This window comes from Colletotrichum acutatum, assembly GCF_030867785.1.
Source record: "Colletotrichum acutatum strain CBS 112980 chromosome Unknown BDZ83scaffold_75, whole genome shotgun sequence".
Classification (NCBI taxonomy): domain Eukaryota; kingdom Fungi; phylum Ascomycota; class Sordariomycetes; order Glomerellales; family Glomerellaceae; genus Colletotrichum; species Colletotrichum acutatum.
The window spans coordinates 13,855-28,060 of NW_026849069.1; the positions used below are offsets into that span (position 1 = coordinate 13,855).

A 14,206-nucleotide genomic window follows, 5' to 3' on the forward strand; every position below is an offset into this window, starting at 1 on the left:
CTAAGACCACGTTCCGTTCGCAGGTCCAAAGTAGCCTACATCCGGCATCTGCAGCCATGGCAGGCCTTGTCCATCAGCGGTTTCACTCCATACAGTGTTTCCCCACCAATCAGGAAATTGTGCGTTAGGGCCTACGTCAATGTTAGTGTTGGGTGCCTTTATAAACCCAGTGTACCTATCTGTGCCGACTTACCGTATGTGACAGCGAAGAAGATAACGATACCACTGATGGCAAGTCCTGTGTCCAGCGCCGCGGCGAGGACGTAGTTGTACTTGCTCCACCAAGCGTAGAACTTGCGGTAGATGATTTTGTTGAAGATAAGGTTGACAATGTACCACGAAGAATAGTTAATACCCGTGGCCGGAGGCACGTTATAGGTTCCGACAAAAATGAGCGGCCAGTTGATCTTGCGAATGAAGTCAGACTTTGTCTTCTTGAAGATGAAATAGGTAATCGGCGGCAAGATAAGTCCGATCCAGAAGAAGTGCAAGAGACCAGAGTAGATGGCCCCAACAGAGTAGAGACGGGCGGGCCCGACGAGACCCCAGATAACCGAAGACGAGAAAACTGTGCGACCGTTGGGGCAGGAGAAGCCATTGGGTTGGTCCTCGGTGCAGATACTGTCAACATTGCCAAGCATCCAAAGCGTGACACCAGTCTGGGTCAATGCTCCAAGGATCGTTGCAAAACCTTGGGCAAAGAAGAGGGTCGTGGGCGGGATCTTGAGGTAGTGGCCGAGCTTCATATCGGCTGCGAAGTACAGACCTTGACCGACGACATCCGTACTGAGGATCTTGAAGAGGATGTTGGCAATCGGTTTGCCCTGGAACATATATCCTCCGATAAACTCGGACAGCACGTTCAGCTGGTTGGCGTCCACGTTCGTGACGCCCTGGATCATGCCGCAGGGAACCATGTAGACAGCGGGGATGACGAAGGCGAGGATAACTCCCCACCACGGAAGGCCAGTGTCGTAGCCCTCTGCGGTACCGACTGCCATGCCGAAGACGACCAGAAGAATGACCATCCACCACCACCACTTAACAGTCTTGTATGACTGCATGAGGCGCGCGTGGATGTCGAGCTTGAGCGTCCCCTTCATGGCATGCACGATTTCGTCGAAGTGGAAGAAGTAGACGTGAGACAGAACACTATCGTCACAAGGTTAGACTACAATTGTCGGCGATTGACATGCCTCAGCACATACCTCGTGATTGAAGCAAAAGACAAGCCGTATACAAAGGCAAACGTCGCTGGCAGATACGGGGGAGAGTACGAGGAGTATTTTTGCTGGTCGAATTCGTTGTTTGTAAGAACTTCCGTCACGTTGTATAGGCTGCCGAATCGATCGTAAACATCAGCCGTGCAGAAAGGCATGTACGAGGTGAACCATGTGTTAGTGTAGTAGATCGCCGGTGTGATGATCCAGAAGAAGAACGCAAAGCCGAAGAAAACGTTCAGCGCAGCCCAGTGAGGACTGAGAAGCGGGTTTGTGTTGTATGCAATCATGGACCAGTCAAAAGTCAGAGGGAAGAGACCCATGCCAGTGACCATGCCAAAGACTTGGTTGACGGCCAGATTGTTTGGCGCAATCCAGCAGATCCAGGTGAAGTAGCTGAGGCCCGTGAAGATGAGACCCGGGAACCAGTACCAGACGAAAGCGCATCCACCCACAATCATGAAGAATTTGATGCGGGTGATTCTCCATCCGTCAGCAATGGCGTTGGCTCGAGAGTGCAGCGAGCTGAGGAGGGCGACATTGCTGAGCACACCAGGCCAGATCATGCTGGCGGGCTTGACGAGCCACGGCATAGCGAGACCTGCGACGGCGTATCCGCTAAGCTGGCAACATAGAACAACGAGTACGGAGAATCCTGGCGGGATGTAGAAGCCATACAGCCTGGCTGCTTGAATGAGGTTGGTCGCATCAGCTGAGCCGAAGCCAAAGGAGACGTTGGACATGATTGTCACGAGAGCATGCTCCTTGATGTTGAAGTGCCGGTCGGGGTTAAAACGGCTGATGGGGAGAATCTTGGCGAGCGCGACACCGATGGGGAACGCAATCAGTTCTGCGACGAGAGATACGATGTGGACACCAGGGTATCGCAATGAAAAGAACTGGTTCACGCCGGCACCGAGGAAGACAAAGACCTTTGCTGCGAGTTAGCATTGAGTTCCTCCATGAATTGGATCGCCAATTGTATACAATTCCAAGAAACCAGGCTCGGAACGTGTTGACGGGGATCGCAGTATCGTCCGTCTCCGGCACAACGGCTCTGACCTGGGGGAAAGGCGAGGTATCGGCATCGTAGTCCCCCTCACCCTCCTCGTCGAGCACCCGCTGCATATCAACCTCCAACTCCGCGAGGTGTCCATTTTCGAGTTCAATGTCCTGGCCGTGGAGGTTATGCGCCGTCTTGATGTTGAGCTTCTCTCCCTGCGCCAGTGACTTTTCAGGGTCCGCATACTCTGGCGGCGTATGGCTGATGTCGGTTGCCATCTTGATGAAGGCTCGGGTTTGCGACGATGCGATGGCGACGAAAACAAGCAAACGCCCAGGAGTGCCAAGAGAGTAGCGCCCGGCGCGGCATCGTGGCTATTATGAAGGGCGGATGCTGGTTACACTAATGTAAGTATGAAAGGCACAGAGTCGCATCGACTGATAGAAGCGACATGGCCCGATGCGCTATGCGCCCGACGCGTACGACAATCTCCTAGACCTCTTCTCCCGCTTATCAGTTCGCCCCTGGTCGGTGGTCAGCCGATGATAGGATTCTCAAAAAAGTGCCTTTGGGGACTTTGAAAAGTTCCCCAGATTACACGTTCGTCCAGTTATGATGGCTCTCCACACACAACCATCACAAATCGTAAAAACTCTCCCGATCCCCCCAACCGCGGCTCCGGAACTGCAGCATTGGCCAATTGAGCATCTTGGCGTTATCTTGGCTCCATCTGCCGCTGCGGGGATCCGCCGTCTGCTTCTGGAAGGCGACCAGGGATTCCTTTCTTAGCGGACGGGTCCGGCACCACGGGATGAGGGAGGCATTCGGGAAACCTCGATAAGTTTGCCGTACTTCCGCGGTCTCTCATTCCCGAGCGATAAGACTAGCTATGATTAGCAGACCTAGAACGCGGCCATGACGCGTTTTAAGCTCGAAAAATATCTGCCCTTGATTGACCTGAGTTCCGTTGGTTCCTGGCATGGCGGGGTCATCCTTTCAAGTGTCAATCCGTCATGCAAAATAGGGTTATCGCAATTGGACGCTCATTAACAACAGTGAGTGCTGCATGCTTACCCGTCGTTAGGTGCTGACATCAGTCTTCGTGACTTGACTAGGGGCACTGAGTCTCCAAGCAGCAGGTTAAGCTTATCCTCTCTCGAGACCAGCTGTCTTGTCTGCAATCAGCTTACCTGTCCTCGAGAAAAGCTAAGTGTAACAAAGTGCACTCCCTTTGAGGGGGAAAGCCTCTCGCTCTCAACTTAGCCATCGATGTTTGTTTTGGTTGACATCGCGAGTAGTACATACGCATTCATCGAGAATTCCTCACTTGCATCGTTTGCGCAATTGGCCGTGTGCATAGGAACTACAGCAGATTGACCCAAGGTCTCAGAGTTGATACACCAACTTCTCGCCGGAGATTGCTCCATCCCGATACACTTGGAATCCTTTGTCTACACCATCAAGACCCCCAGAGATGGCCTTAGGCTTGTTGGGCTTGAACTTCCCAGCCTCTACCCATCCCGGCAGCTTTTCATAAAACTCGCTACCGAGTTTGTGGTCCTCCTCGCTAGCCTAAGCCGCAGTCAGTGATCACTCTTCCAGGAGTCCTGCAACGACTGTAACTTACCGGCCATTTAAACTGAGCATACTGATGATCCTTCAAGAATGCAGTCCAGACCAAGACGTCGGTCACAGTCGTCTGCTTCGAGACATTTTCAGTGTTCGCCTTCCCTGGGCGCACGGTGCAGAGCTTCCCGCCGCTCTCATCGATGGCTTGGGATGCCTGGCCGGAGGAGGAGTTGTTGCCGATGGTGTCAAAGACGTATTTGAGGCCGGGCGTCGTCTTTCTGATGGACTCAATTACGTCGTCATCACGGTAGTTGAAGACATGCTTCGCGCCCAGAGACTTAACCCAATCAAAGTGATGAGGGCTGCAAGTCGTGACTACTTTGAGGCCTTGCATCGCTGCTATTTGGATGGCGTACAAGCCGACGCTCGCTGAGAAGGGGATTAGCAAGGGACCGCACTTGCTCAGCGCGTGTCTTGGAGCAGCTTACAGCTACCACCCCAAATAAGGACCGCCGTCTCCGGTCCGCTCTCTCGAGGAATAGCGAGGCATTCCTTGGAGAACAGGGCCAGCTCAGCCGTCATGGAAGCTAGGGGTATTGTAGCAGCCTCCTCCGGGCTTATGTTCTTGGGGACTCTGAAGCTGATGTGGTCGTCCGCGAGGGTGTACTCGCTATAGCCGCCGAGACCCTTGATTTCACCTGGTGATATGTCAGAACTTGTTCGTAGATCTCAGCTAATAAAGGATTCCTGACCTCCCCATATTAGGCCAGCAACAATGTCCCCCTTGGACAGCTTGCTGCACCTGTCGCCGACCGCTTCGACTGTCCCCACAAAGTCGCACCCGAGGACGGCGCCGTCACCGAATGCATTGCCGTCAAGAGATTGAACTGTGAACAGAAGTTAGGAAACGATACTGCTTTCATCTCTTGATCGAGACTACCAACGGGTTCTAACCTACCGTCTGTCGGGTTTTGTGCAATATGTGACACTTTTACCAGGGCTTGATGCGGGGCAGGTTCGGGGACCGGAACTTGCTTCTTGACCATCTTCGGCGACCCGCCGGCCGAAGACTCGGTCACGAGAGCTTGCATTTGTTGTCCGGCCATGTTCACTGGTATCAGAATATATACCCACGATGTCACAAAGTGATGAGTCTTTTTGCGAGGATCGGATATGAAGTTGAAGCACGTCAGCCTCAGCAGGCATGAATTATTGAGGCAATAGTAGTCGTCTTTCTCCTCTGCTTAATCAGCCTGCAAGCGCCGTGGAAGTTGGACCTTGGCATGCAGGGAAATGGAGTTCCCCCTAAAACAGTGGACTAATATTAATAATGAGGCGCATTTATGACGTAGCAGTGATGGAGGCCAGCGTCAAAGAAATGCCCACGTCTTATTACATGAGTTGAAGCTGATGATACTGACATGAATTAACCAAGCACATACAACAACAAACGAGGTATCACGCATCGTCAATAAGGGTGTATGCGTCCTAGATCAGTGGGGGTAAGTTCCAGTTGCGCGTCTACTGAAGTTCTCAATCTCTTAGCATCAATAATCTAATGCAAGATCCTTCTCCCACCGGCACTCTCCCACCGGTGCAACCCCGCTGCATTGCTCCTACGTCCGTTACAGGCTATAGACAACGCCTCGTAATCTCTATTGTTCATCTTGAGGCGTCGAGAGGCTCTAAAGTCTCGTGGCACTAGTCTCCTCACGAGAGAATGCCATCCTACCCAAGACCAGGCCAGCTTTCCCGTTTTCTCAACAGCTCAAACCACATATCAGGCCTCACAACCTCAAACTCATGACCCAACTTCTTAACCATACTAGTAACACTCGTCGGTGTCATATCAAAAGCACTCACAGCGCCAGCCACAAATAGAGGCCCACGACCCCTCCAATTATCCGAAATATTCCGCAACGTCGCCGCACCGCTCTCCTCGTTCCCGATACTCACCATGTTCGTCACCGGGAAGCCCTCTGTAACATTCACCTGCAGCGCATCCACCGTGGAAACAAATGACCCGTAGTATATCCCCCGCAACCTATTCCTCCCGACGGCGTCGCGGAAGTCGAGAGTTAGCCCAGGTGTGAGCGGGTTATCGGAGGCGTTGATGCGGTCGTACACGAATAAGACCTCGTCCGTTTGTGTCGCTCGCATATACTCACCGCTCTGAGTCAAGAATGTAGAAAGAGCTCGTCTTGGCCAGACGCCGGGATACGTATACCCCGCGCCATCCGGTCCGGCAATCAGCAAGTCATTCTCCGTAGACGTCCTTTGATAATACGACAAGATGCCCGGCCCGATATCGCGCAGCAACGGGCTAATGGTCCAGCCAAGTGGGACTGATCCCCTCGCGGAGTCGTTCCAGTGCTGGAACATGCTCCGCTGGTCGTACTGGATGTTGTCGCCTTCGAGGTAGACCAGAGACAGAAAGACCTTCGGGGTCTTTTGGGGAGGGGGCGGAGGAGGCCGCCATGGAGGTCCCCCTATCGCAGACTGCTGAGATTGGCTTTTGGTGCTGAAACCACTGAAGATGGTGGGGTTGAAGTAGAAGTCCGCAGCGGCGACGTATAAGCCGTTCCTTGCGAGTTGCGTAACACCGGTCATCTCATCGCCGTTTGGAAACCAGCCGAGGTATGCCGTGTTAGGCTGGAATTGACGAAGGAGCTTGTCGAGCAACGCGGCTTCCCTCTGCCTGTTACTGTCCAGCCATATGCAGGGAGCTGCTGTACTGACGATGTAGTCGCGGAAGATTGAGTTGATCCTGTAGTAACCCGGGCGTGCTGACGATGCCGAAACGAGAAACTGATTCCACATTGAAAGGGTGAGCGTAAGTTGAGTTGTCTGAGGTGGAACGTCAAACTTGTAAATCATTGCGGATGCGCCGTCTGCAAAGCGCCAGCCTCCTGGATAGTCTGCCAGATGCGAGCCTCCATCGTCAAACAGAAAGGAGTCTTCTTCCTCACTACCAGGAGTGAAGTCTGCTATGGTTTTGTTTCCATCGCCAGTTACCTTGACACGGTAGACCGAAGGGCCATAGCCGTCTGCGGGGAAAGCGTCCGTAATATTGACGTAGACCGTCCCGTTGCCATTAATGAACGATGATAAATCTGCAGTGTATGTGCCGTTGTTGGAAGAATCTGTGACGGACGAGTTTGCCTTCAAAAGTGTGGTCCAGGTTCTGTTGGCGTACAATATGGTCGAAAGTGGCTTAATAGCCGTGATGATGCGATCAGTAACCTTGGGCCACACTTCCCGAGCCGCATGATCGTAAAGCTCAAATTTGTCTTTGAACCGACCTCGCAAGTCTTCCGTGATGGAGATGTTGAGGCGCCGGGCCAGATCTTCAGTTGCGAGGACAGCGCCATGAAGACCAGCAAGTGTCGAAGCCAGATTAATCGTATCTGGCAATTTCGTGTCATAGATGATAGCGCCCCGAATCTCAGACTTGTACTTGTCAATCAGTTGCAGAGGAGTGCTCGTCATATCGGCGCTCCGATATCCTTCAGTTCCGAGTTGCCGTAACCATGCTTCGTTGACCTCGTCGTCTGGAAAGGCAGAATCCTGCGACCAATAAAGATACAGTCGTGGTTGCCGTCTGTTGACCAGTCCTTGAAGCGAGACCAAGAGAACCTGCTCATCGCCGGAAAGTGCAGTGAGTTTGGCATAGTCTATCTCTTTCGCAATCTCCGGAAACAATGGTAGTGCTCTATTTCCTGGCCAATCTAGACCCGAGACGGATGGTGAGCAAATACAAAGTGATATGAATAGGGCGATCGGCAGCAGAAAGAGATGGCGCATCTTGACTTGCGATGTTAACAACGCCCTACTGCCTGTCATAATCTAGTCCTAAAGTCAACAAAGAGATCCGATTAACTCCCAGCGAAAGTGTTCTCCTTTGATTTAAAGAATAATTCGACCATTAGCCTCGCCTACATGAGACAGCCGGGCGAATGAGGCGAACGAAGCGGGGGTCAGAGATCGGACGAAGGTTTGCAACATGATTCTAAGCTTAACTCTGTTTCCATGACTAGCTCGTGTTTTTGGCAGCACAGCGAAATAACGTCGAGAAGTTGGCTTCAATCATGGTTCAGGCTTACATGACCTAGCAATTCAAACTATCAAAGGTAATACAGTAATACCCGCGCACTGGCATTCTAGCACCGTGCTAGGTCCGATTGAAGATGAGTGTCACCCTTCGAAGGCACACGAGAATGACCTCCTCAGCCGATCATCTGAAGTCTTGCTACTTTTCACAACGCGTCTTTGTAAAAGTAATGCATTGACTGCTACTATTATCTATACTAGTGAGGGTATGAGTCTTTTTTAGACTAGAAAGAAACCCTTTCTGTTTCCATGTGCTCTTGACATTCGAGCTTCACCCTGTTGCCATTTCCAACGGCACAGTCAAACATGTCGGACGACACCATGAGTGTGTAAGCAGATAGTTCCAATAATCGAAAGGTTTTAGCTTGCCATGCCCCAGCGGGGGGCGTTGACGATAACGCCTGCGAGACATCCGGAGATAATACCAGCAGTAGGCAGCGTGATAATCCAACCCATGTAGATCCAGCCAACCATACGCCAGTTGATTGATCTCCAAGTGCCGGAGCAAAGGCCGACACCTACAGTAGCACCAGTGATGCACTGCGTAGTAGATACAGGAAGCTCTGTCTCACAGTCAGCAATACTCTGGTTTAGTCAAGAGGGGTTCGTTAACTTACTGAGACGCGTAGCTAAGATAATTGTGCAGGCAGCACCCAACTCCATGGAGAAACCACGGGCAGGAGAGTGAAGGGTTAAGCGGTTACCGAGGTTGCGCATAATGTTGTATCCGTATGTCCAGATACCAAGAGCAATACCAGCACCGCCGAAGCAGAGAATCCAGATCGGAACCTCAGACTTGCTGCCAGAGAGAACACCAGTGTTCCAAATTTGAAAGATTGTAGCGTAGGGTCCAATGGCATTGGCAACGTCGTTAGCACCGTGCGTGAACGAAGCGGTGCATGCCGTCATGACTTGCATGAACGAGTAGAGGAATTCGGCCTTGTTGTCGTAGTGTTGGACACGGGCGTGCATCTCCTCCAAATCCCCAGTGAGTACGCTCTCCTTCTTTTGCATGTTGATAATGTCCTGATCGACACCAGACAGGAAGACTTTCTTGACCATCCAGAAAAGAACATCGCCGTTGTGCCAGGGACCTTCGGGACGGGGTCCGACGATGGGCTTGTGGACGTAGTCTTTACGGGGAGTACTGGTCGCAGGGGAGTCTGTGGATCCTTGGACGACCTTCTTCTCGACATCAGCAGAGCCAGTCTCGATGTCGTTGCTGGGGCTTTGAACAACACCACCGCTGCGAGCGACCTCTAGCTCCTCTTTAGTCATGTGCCCGGCGTAGAAGTCGCGGATTCCACCGCCGTAGCCTTCGGGCTGAACAGGTGACTCGGGACGGCGAAGTAAAAGCGGGCCGAGGGCAATGTGATACCAACGCAGTTGCCAATCGTCCTTGACTACCACACGATAGAGCCAGGGGAGAAAGAATATTGTGATGAGGAGAGCCCAAGCGGCACCGACACCAATGATCATTCCGGCAGTTTCGGCATCGTTGAAGGTAACCTTGATAGACCCACCCTTCCAAACAATCAGCATGGTCAAGAGGGAAGCGGTAATACCAAAGTATACAGGAACGAGAGCCAGTCCCTTCATGACTGGGTTCTTCCGCAACATGACGCCGTATTTGGTGATGGTGAAGATGATGGCTGCGAATGCACCAGAGATACCGGGGGCGATGATCCATGCAAGAAATACCGAAACAACGCCAGAGTCGATGCCGCCACTAGGGGAGACCCAATGAATATTATCGGCACCAATAAGCGCAATACCCATGCCAATGACACCTCCCATGATGGAGTGAGTGGTTGATACCGGGAGACCGATCTTGGTGCAAAAGGTAAGGTAGATCGAGGAAGCCACAATCGCGCAGGTCATTCCAAGCATGAGGAGAGCCGGGTCGTTCTCGAATAGGTCGATATCCACTGTATCAGACGATCAGCCTGGACGTCTTTGCTGGTCAACAGAACAGAGTCCCTACCAATCTTTGTTCGAATGGTATCTGCGACACGGGCGCCGACACCAACCGAACCAGCAAACTCGAGGATGGATCCGAGGGTCATGGCTTGGATGTAAGAAATGGATCGCGACGAGACCGAGGTCGCCCATGAATTGGCAACATCATTGGCACCTACCAGTACCAAAGTGTCAGCTTGGGCATGGCCATACAATCAGGTTGTAGTCTCGAGAGTACGTACCAATGTTCCACGCATCAAGAAATGCGAAGATAGTGCCAATGGCGAAAATATAGTCGTACTGATGAAGTGGCATCTCAACTTTATTTGCACAGGTTGTGCAAAGCCTGATGTCCGGGGAAGATGACGATGATCGAAATGATAATTCGGACTGAGGACTAGGTCCACGCGCCTCAAAGGGTGGTATGAAAAAATGGAAGACCCTGGTTTTGACGCGGGTAGCAAGGCCGGGGAGGGAATGGTGTTCAAGAAGTCGACATGGGAGCAGGAAGGGAGACATCGGGATAGACTCTGGCATATATACCAGAAGGCAGAATAGCCAAGACGTTTCTTCTGTGCATTGAATCCATGTCCACCTGCTAGGATGCACGTGTGCCCCCTTCCCGACGGGGACTCTCGGTGTGTGAAGCCCGGGCGTAGACGAGGAAGTGGCTACACGCCAACATCAGCAGAGGCAAGACAGGTGAGGCACACTCGATTCTGAGAGACGTACCGACCCTACCCACACAAATGTACTCGCCACACCCATAATCTGCAATGATACTGGCCCGTGGAATAGTCCTCGTAGAATTTGCCTATGCAGTGTTGCATGGGTTCCAGAGTGCGCTGCAGCCAATTTGGTGTTAGAGGTCCCTTTTCGACAGGTAGAGAAGTATTGGTTATTGCTGTGTTGCTTTGACGACGTCTATCGTTGCCACTACTTGTTGCCCTGATAATATTCGGTGCAGAGAAGACTTGTTATCGACGAGACTCCCAAGGCTTCTGAAATTTTGCTGCTCGAACACCTTTCTGCATCTTTTCCCGCAGGCCTGGAGCCGTGAGCCTTCAGCACGGAAAGCCATGGTGAGCATACCATGGGTGGGAGAAAGTAGATGCTAGACTCAACCTAGTGGAGAGGTTGGCTGACATGAACCTGCATGGGGCGGGATGGATAGGTATCGAAGGGCCGGACAAGGAAGTCTAGTAGTAGCAAGGCACATTTTGGTGCGTCCCACGTGTTGTAACCGGTGTCGTATGTTTGGCAGAAATCGAAGTTTTGGGAGAATCTAGGCATCGTAGAGGTACTGCTGGAGGCGATAGAATGGAAACGCGAGGAGGAAATCCACAAAACCATCCAAGAACATCCTAGGTGGTCAAGGGCAGCCAACACAATCGGTGACGGCTGGGCATTGAATTTTTCTCGCCGAGCCCCCAGTCAAGATGGTGCCCGACAATTGACGAAGCGCAAACTTGGACATTGGGCGTTAGAAGCTGCCGGAATACAAACGGACGATGACAGGTCGTCAAGGAGGGAAGGAGATACATCCTCGCCGCATCCTTCCTAAACCATCGACCGAGATCCATTTGTGTGGCGCACCCGAAGCGACTTGGCGCGGTCAACCGCCAAGACACACGCTCTCAGGAAGCGCCAAGCGCCAAGCGCTGCTGGCAGGAGCACAGCGGCCCCACTCCCGAGTCCGCACCTGCCGAATCACCGGTTCCGAATCCACCACGTGCTGGGTCCCGTTCCTTCATGTGGATTTCCTCCGGCTGCATCCCCAGAGCTTCTCATCTGCAACATCGCAACTGAGTCGCCAGCGCCATGAAACCAGTCCTCCTTTAACGATATGAATTTCTATAAATTCTGTGCCCTCCGCCAAGCAGCCAAGGGGCCAAGGACACCAACATCTCTGGTATGGCTCCGCCAGTCAACCGTATCCCATCGAATGTCAGCGACTAACTTCTCCTACGCCCCGTATCAGCCCCTTGGCCGAACAGACACGATCCACCAAGTGCCATGACTGGTTCTCCCCGAGAGCTCCTCTCCTCTGATGTTTCCTGATGCAGCTCAATCTCCGGCCTTCCCTCACTTGCGCTCTTTCGCTAATAACAACTTACCAATCCACTTCCTCAGGTCTGATGCTGGTCCCCAACCGATTGGCTACTTAGACAGTGCTTTACGAGCCATGCGTGCCTCAAGCCGCAGCGATTCGTCTACCAGCTGGTGAACATCCAGTATCGCTAACCTGTAGCTCTTGCGAACATTCTCGTCACCCCGGTATTGGCTGCCACACGCCATCCTTTGGCCAAGAAGCCCAAGAATGAACCCAAGGCGATTGATCACCTTTCCATCAGCGAATTACATTTGCGGCTCGCAGCTCGTGGTCTCTCCTCCACAGCCTGAAGTTCTCAGCTGTGTTTGTTAGTCAGCAAGCCCTGCGTAAGGTAATTATCAATATGATTGTTACCAGGCACATCGCCTCGTGTCGATAGTCATTATCACGCTCTCTGTGAGAAACCAGCATCATCAGCCTTACTCCAGAGTATTTGACGCGCACATATCATGAAATTCTGTAAATTTCTTCTTCAACCGTAGCCATGATCTACCGACTAATCATGAATAACAAGTCTTTTCAAGTTCTCCTTCAGCGCGGTCTCGCCCTCGTCCCATCCGGGCTCGACTTGATTCTCGAAGTTGGAACCGTAGTAATTATCCTCATCCAGCAGTGCCACGGTGGAAAGAGCAGCATATGCCCTGGAATTGAGTCTGTCCTCGACATCCCTTTCTGTATCCTCTCTCCACAAAGCACGAGCCTTCTCTGTGAACCCGTCAAATGGCACGTCGACAGTCTTCCAACCTTCGAGGCCTAGATCATCGATCAGTGCAATCAACTGATTTGTCGATACAGTATGACTGGCAAAGTAGGCAGCCCTATTCCGGTACTTCTCTGGATTAGTCAACACAGCAACAAGGGCTTCGCCGTTGAGGGCACGGCGACTGATGCTGCATCTTTGGTCTCCAGAACCGTAGCGAGTAATGGTTCGTCCTTCTTTGTTGATCCAAAAGATTCCGCGCTCGATAGTCCAGTCGTACCACGGACCAGTAATGATTGCCGTCCATGACAACAGCCCGTTCGACTCAGCGACAATGCGTTCTAGTTCACGCTGAGCTGTCAACTTCGGGTCAAAGATGAGAGTCTCCTTGGCGTTGGGATGAAACGTATTGCCGCTGAAGTCTGGGGTGACGATGTGTCTGACCCCGGCAGCCAAGGCTGCTTGCAAGATGTTGGTCTGGTAGGATGCGGCTGCTGGATTGAAAGCTTCGACAATGGCGTCTTTACCTTCCAGGACCTTTGTGAGAGCTTCGACGTTCGAGTAGTCGGAGAGTCTGGCGTGCACACCGGCTGGAAGGCTCTTCTGGCTGCCGAATCGAGTGATGCACCCTACGTCAAAGTCGGCTTGCAGAAGTGCTGGGATAAGAACCTCTCCTAATGCGCCATTCGCCTTTCCAATTGGTTAGGGACTCTAAGTAATCACGATAGTAGATCAGTGACTTACGCCAAATACGGCAATATTCTTAATGGGTTTCATCATGTTTGTGAGATAAATGTCCAAGTCGCTAGAAAAAGAGTAGATCGACGATTGGTGATTATAGCCACCTTTTGATCCCAGACTTCCCATCGTTGTTTTTATAGCAACTCAACATTAGTGATCTTCACATTGGCTGTTTTGATAAGTCCGTTCAGTCGCCCAGTTCTTGGGGCACAACGTTATGAGTTTCTGAGACGGGAATGAGTTCACTGGGTCAGCCAACTCACGCCCCAGTTGATGAGTAAGACTTGGAGAACTGAAGCATAACGTTATTACCTGTCTCACCCGCCATCGCACACCCCCAGGTCTGAGCCTTCGATCCTGTTGGACTTTTACGAGTGCTCGACCTCTACCTTCTCTTTCTCAGAAACGCTTGACAGCTTTTCGCTATCATTCTCAGCCTCCACTGCTTTTGAAATTTCCTTTGCAATCTTGGCCGGATTGCCACCAGATGCGAAGAACTCGTCGATATTTTCCAATCTGAAGTTGCTCGTCTCGGGAAAGAAGAAGCAGATGATTGGCACAAACAAGAGTTTGGTAACCACGAAGATGAGGTAGGCCTTCCACTGAAGACGATTGATGATGACTGGGGTGATCATGACGACAAAGAAGTTCCACAGCCAGTTGGAGTTAATGCCTACGGGAGTACCTCGGGTTCAAGCGTGGAGAGGCAGGATCTCGGGAACAACGACCCATGGAACGCAGTTCATCCCCATGCCGAATATGAGGTTGTACCTGATTATCCCATTAATGAA

General features: G+C 51.9%; 5 protein-coding genes across 5 annotated transcripts; all 5 read right to left on the minus strand.

The window, feature by feature from the left end:
- Positions 1-2,501, minus strand: BDZ83DRAFT_754103 (OPT family small oligopeptide transporter; the record flags this gene model as incomplete). Its single annotated transcript, XM_060514440.1, has 4 exons — positions 1-131; positions 194-1,152; positions 1,209-2,152; positions 2,208-2,501. 4 exons carry the CDS (start codon positions 2,499-2,501, stop codon positions 1-3), a joined length of 2,328 nt encoding a protein of 775 aa, XP_060362749.1.
- Positions 2,502-3,165: 664 nt separating this feature from the next.
- On the minus strand, positions 3,166-5,064 carry BDZ83DRAFT_628224 (chaperonin 10-like protein). Its single transcript, XM_060508680.1, has 5 exons — positions 4,751-5,064; positions 4,545-4,679; positions 4,281-4,490; positions 3,851-4,221; positions 3,166-3,795 (listed from the first exon to the last, which is right to left on the minus strand). Exons 1-5 carry the CDS (start codon positions 4,896-4,898, stop codon positions 3,610-3,612), a joined length of 1,050 nt encoding a protein of 349 aa, XP_060362750.1. The 5' UTR covers positions 4,899-5,064; the 3' UTR covers positions 3,166-3,609.
- A 142-nt stretch (positions 5,065-5,206) lies between these two features.
- On the minus strand, positions 5,207-6,868 carry BDZ83DRAFT_628227 (uncharacterized protein). The gene is made up of 2 exons (XM_060508681.1): positions 5,358-6,868; positions 5,207-5,294 (listed from the first exon to the last, which is right to left on the minus strand). The coding sequence occupies exon 1, from the start codon at positions 6,667-6,669 to the stop codon at positions 5,521-5,523; it is 1,149 nt and encodes a 382-aa protein (XP_060362751.1). The 5' UTR covers positions 6,670-6,868; the 3' UTR covers positions 5,207-5,294; positions 5,358-5,520.
- A 1,215-nt stretch (positions 6,869-8,083) lies between these two features.
- BDZ83DRAFT_675422 (phosphate-repressible phosphate permease) lies at positions 8,084-10,347 on the minus strand. The gene is made up of 4 exons (XM_060511153.1): positions 10,104-10,347; positions 9,887-10,036; positions 8,520-9,830; positions 8,084-8,465 (listed from the first exon to the last, which is right to left on the minus strand). Exons 1-4 carry the CDS (start codon positions 10,174-10,176, stop codon positions 8,263-8,265), a joined length of 1,737 nt encoding a protein of 578 aa, XP_060362752.1. The 5' UTR covers positions 10,177-10,347; the 3' UTR covers positions 8,084-8,262.
- Positions 10,348-12,470: 2,123 nt separating this feature from the next.
- BDZ83DRAFT_754107 (uncharacterized protein) lies at positions 12,471-14,050 on the minus strand (the record flags this gene model as incomplete). The annotated part of the gene is made up of 3 exons (XM_060514441.1): positions 12,471-13,364; positions 13,419-13,479; positions 13,788-14,050. The coding sequence occupies 3 exons, from the start codon at positions 14,048-14,050 to the stop codon at positions 12,471-12,473; spliced, it is 1,218 nt and encodes a 405-aa protein (XP_060362753.1).
- Positions 14,051-14,206: the final 156 nt, after the last annotated feature.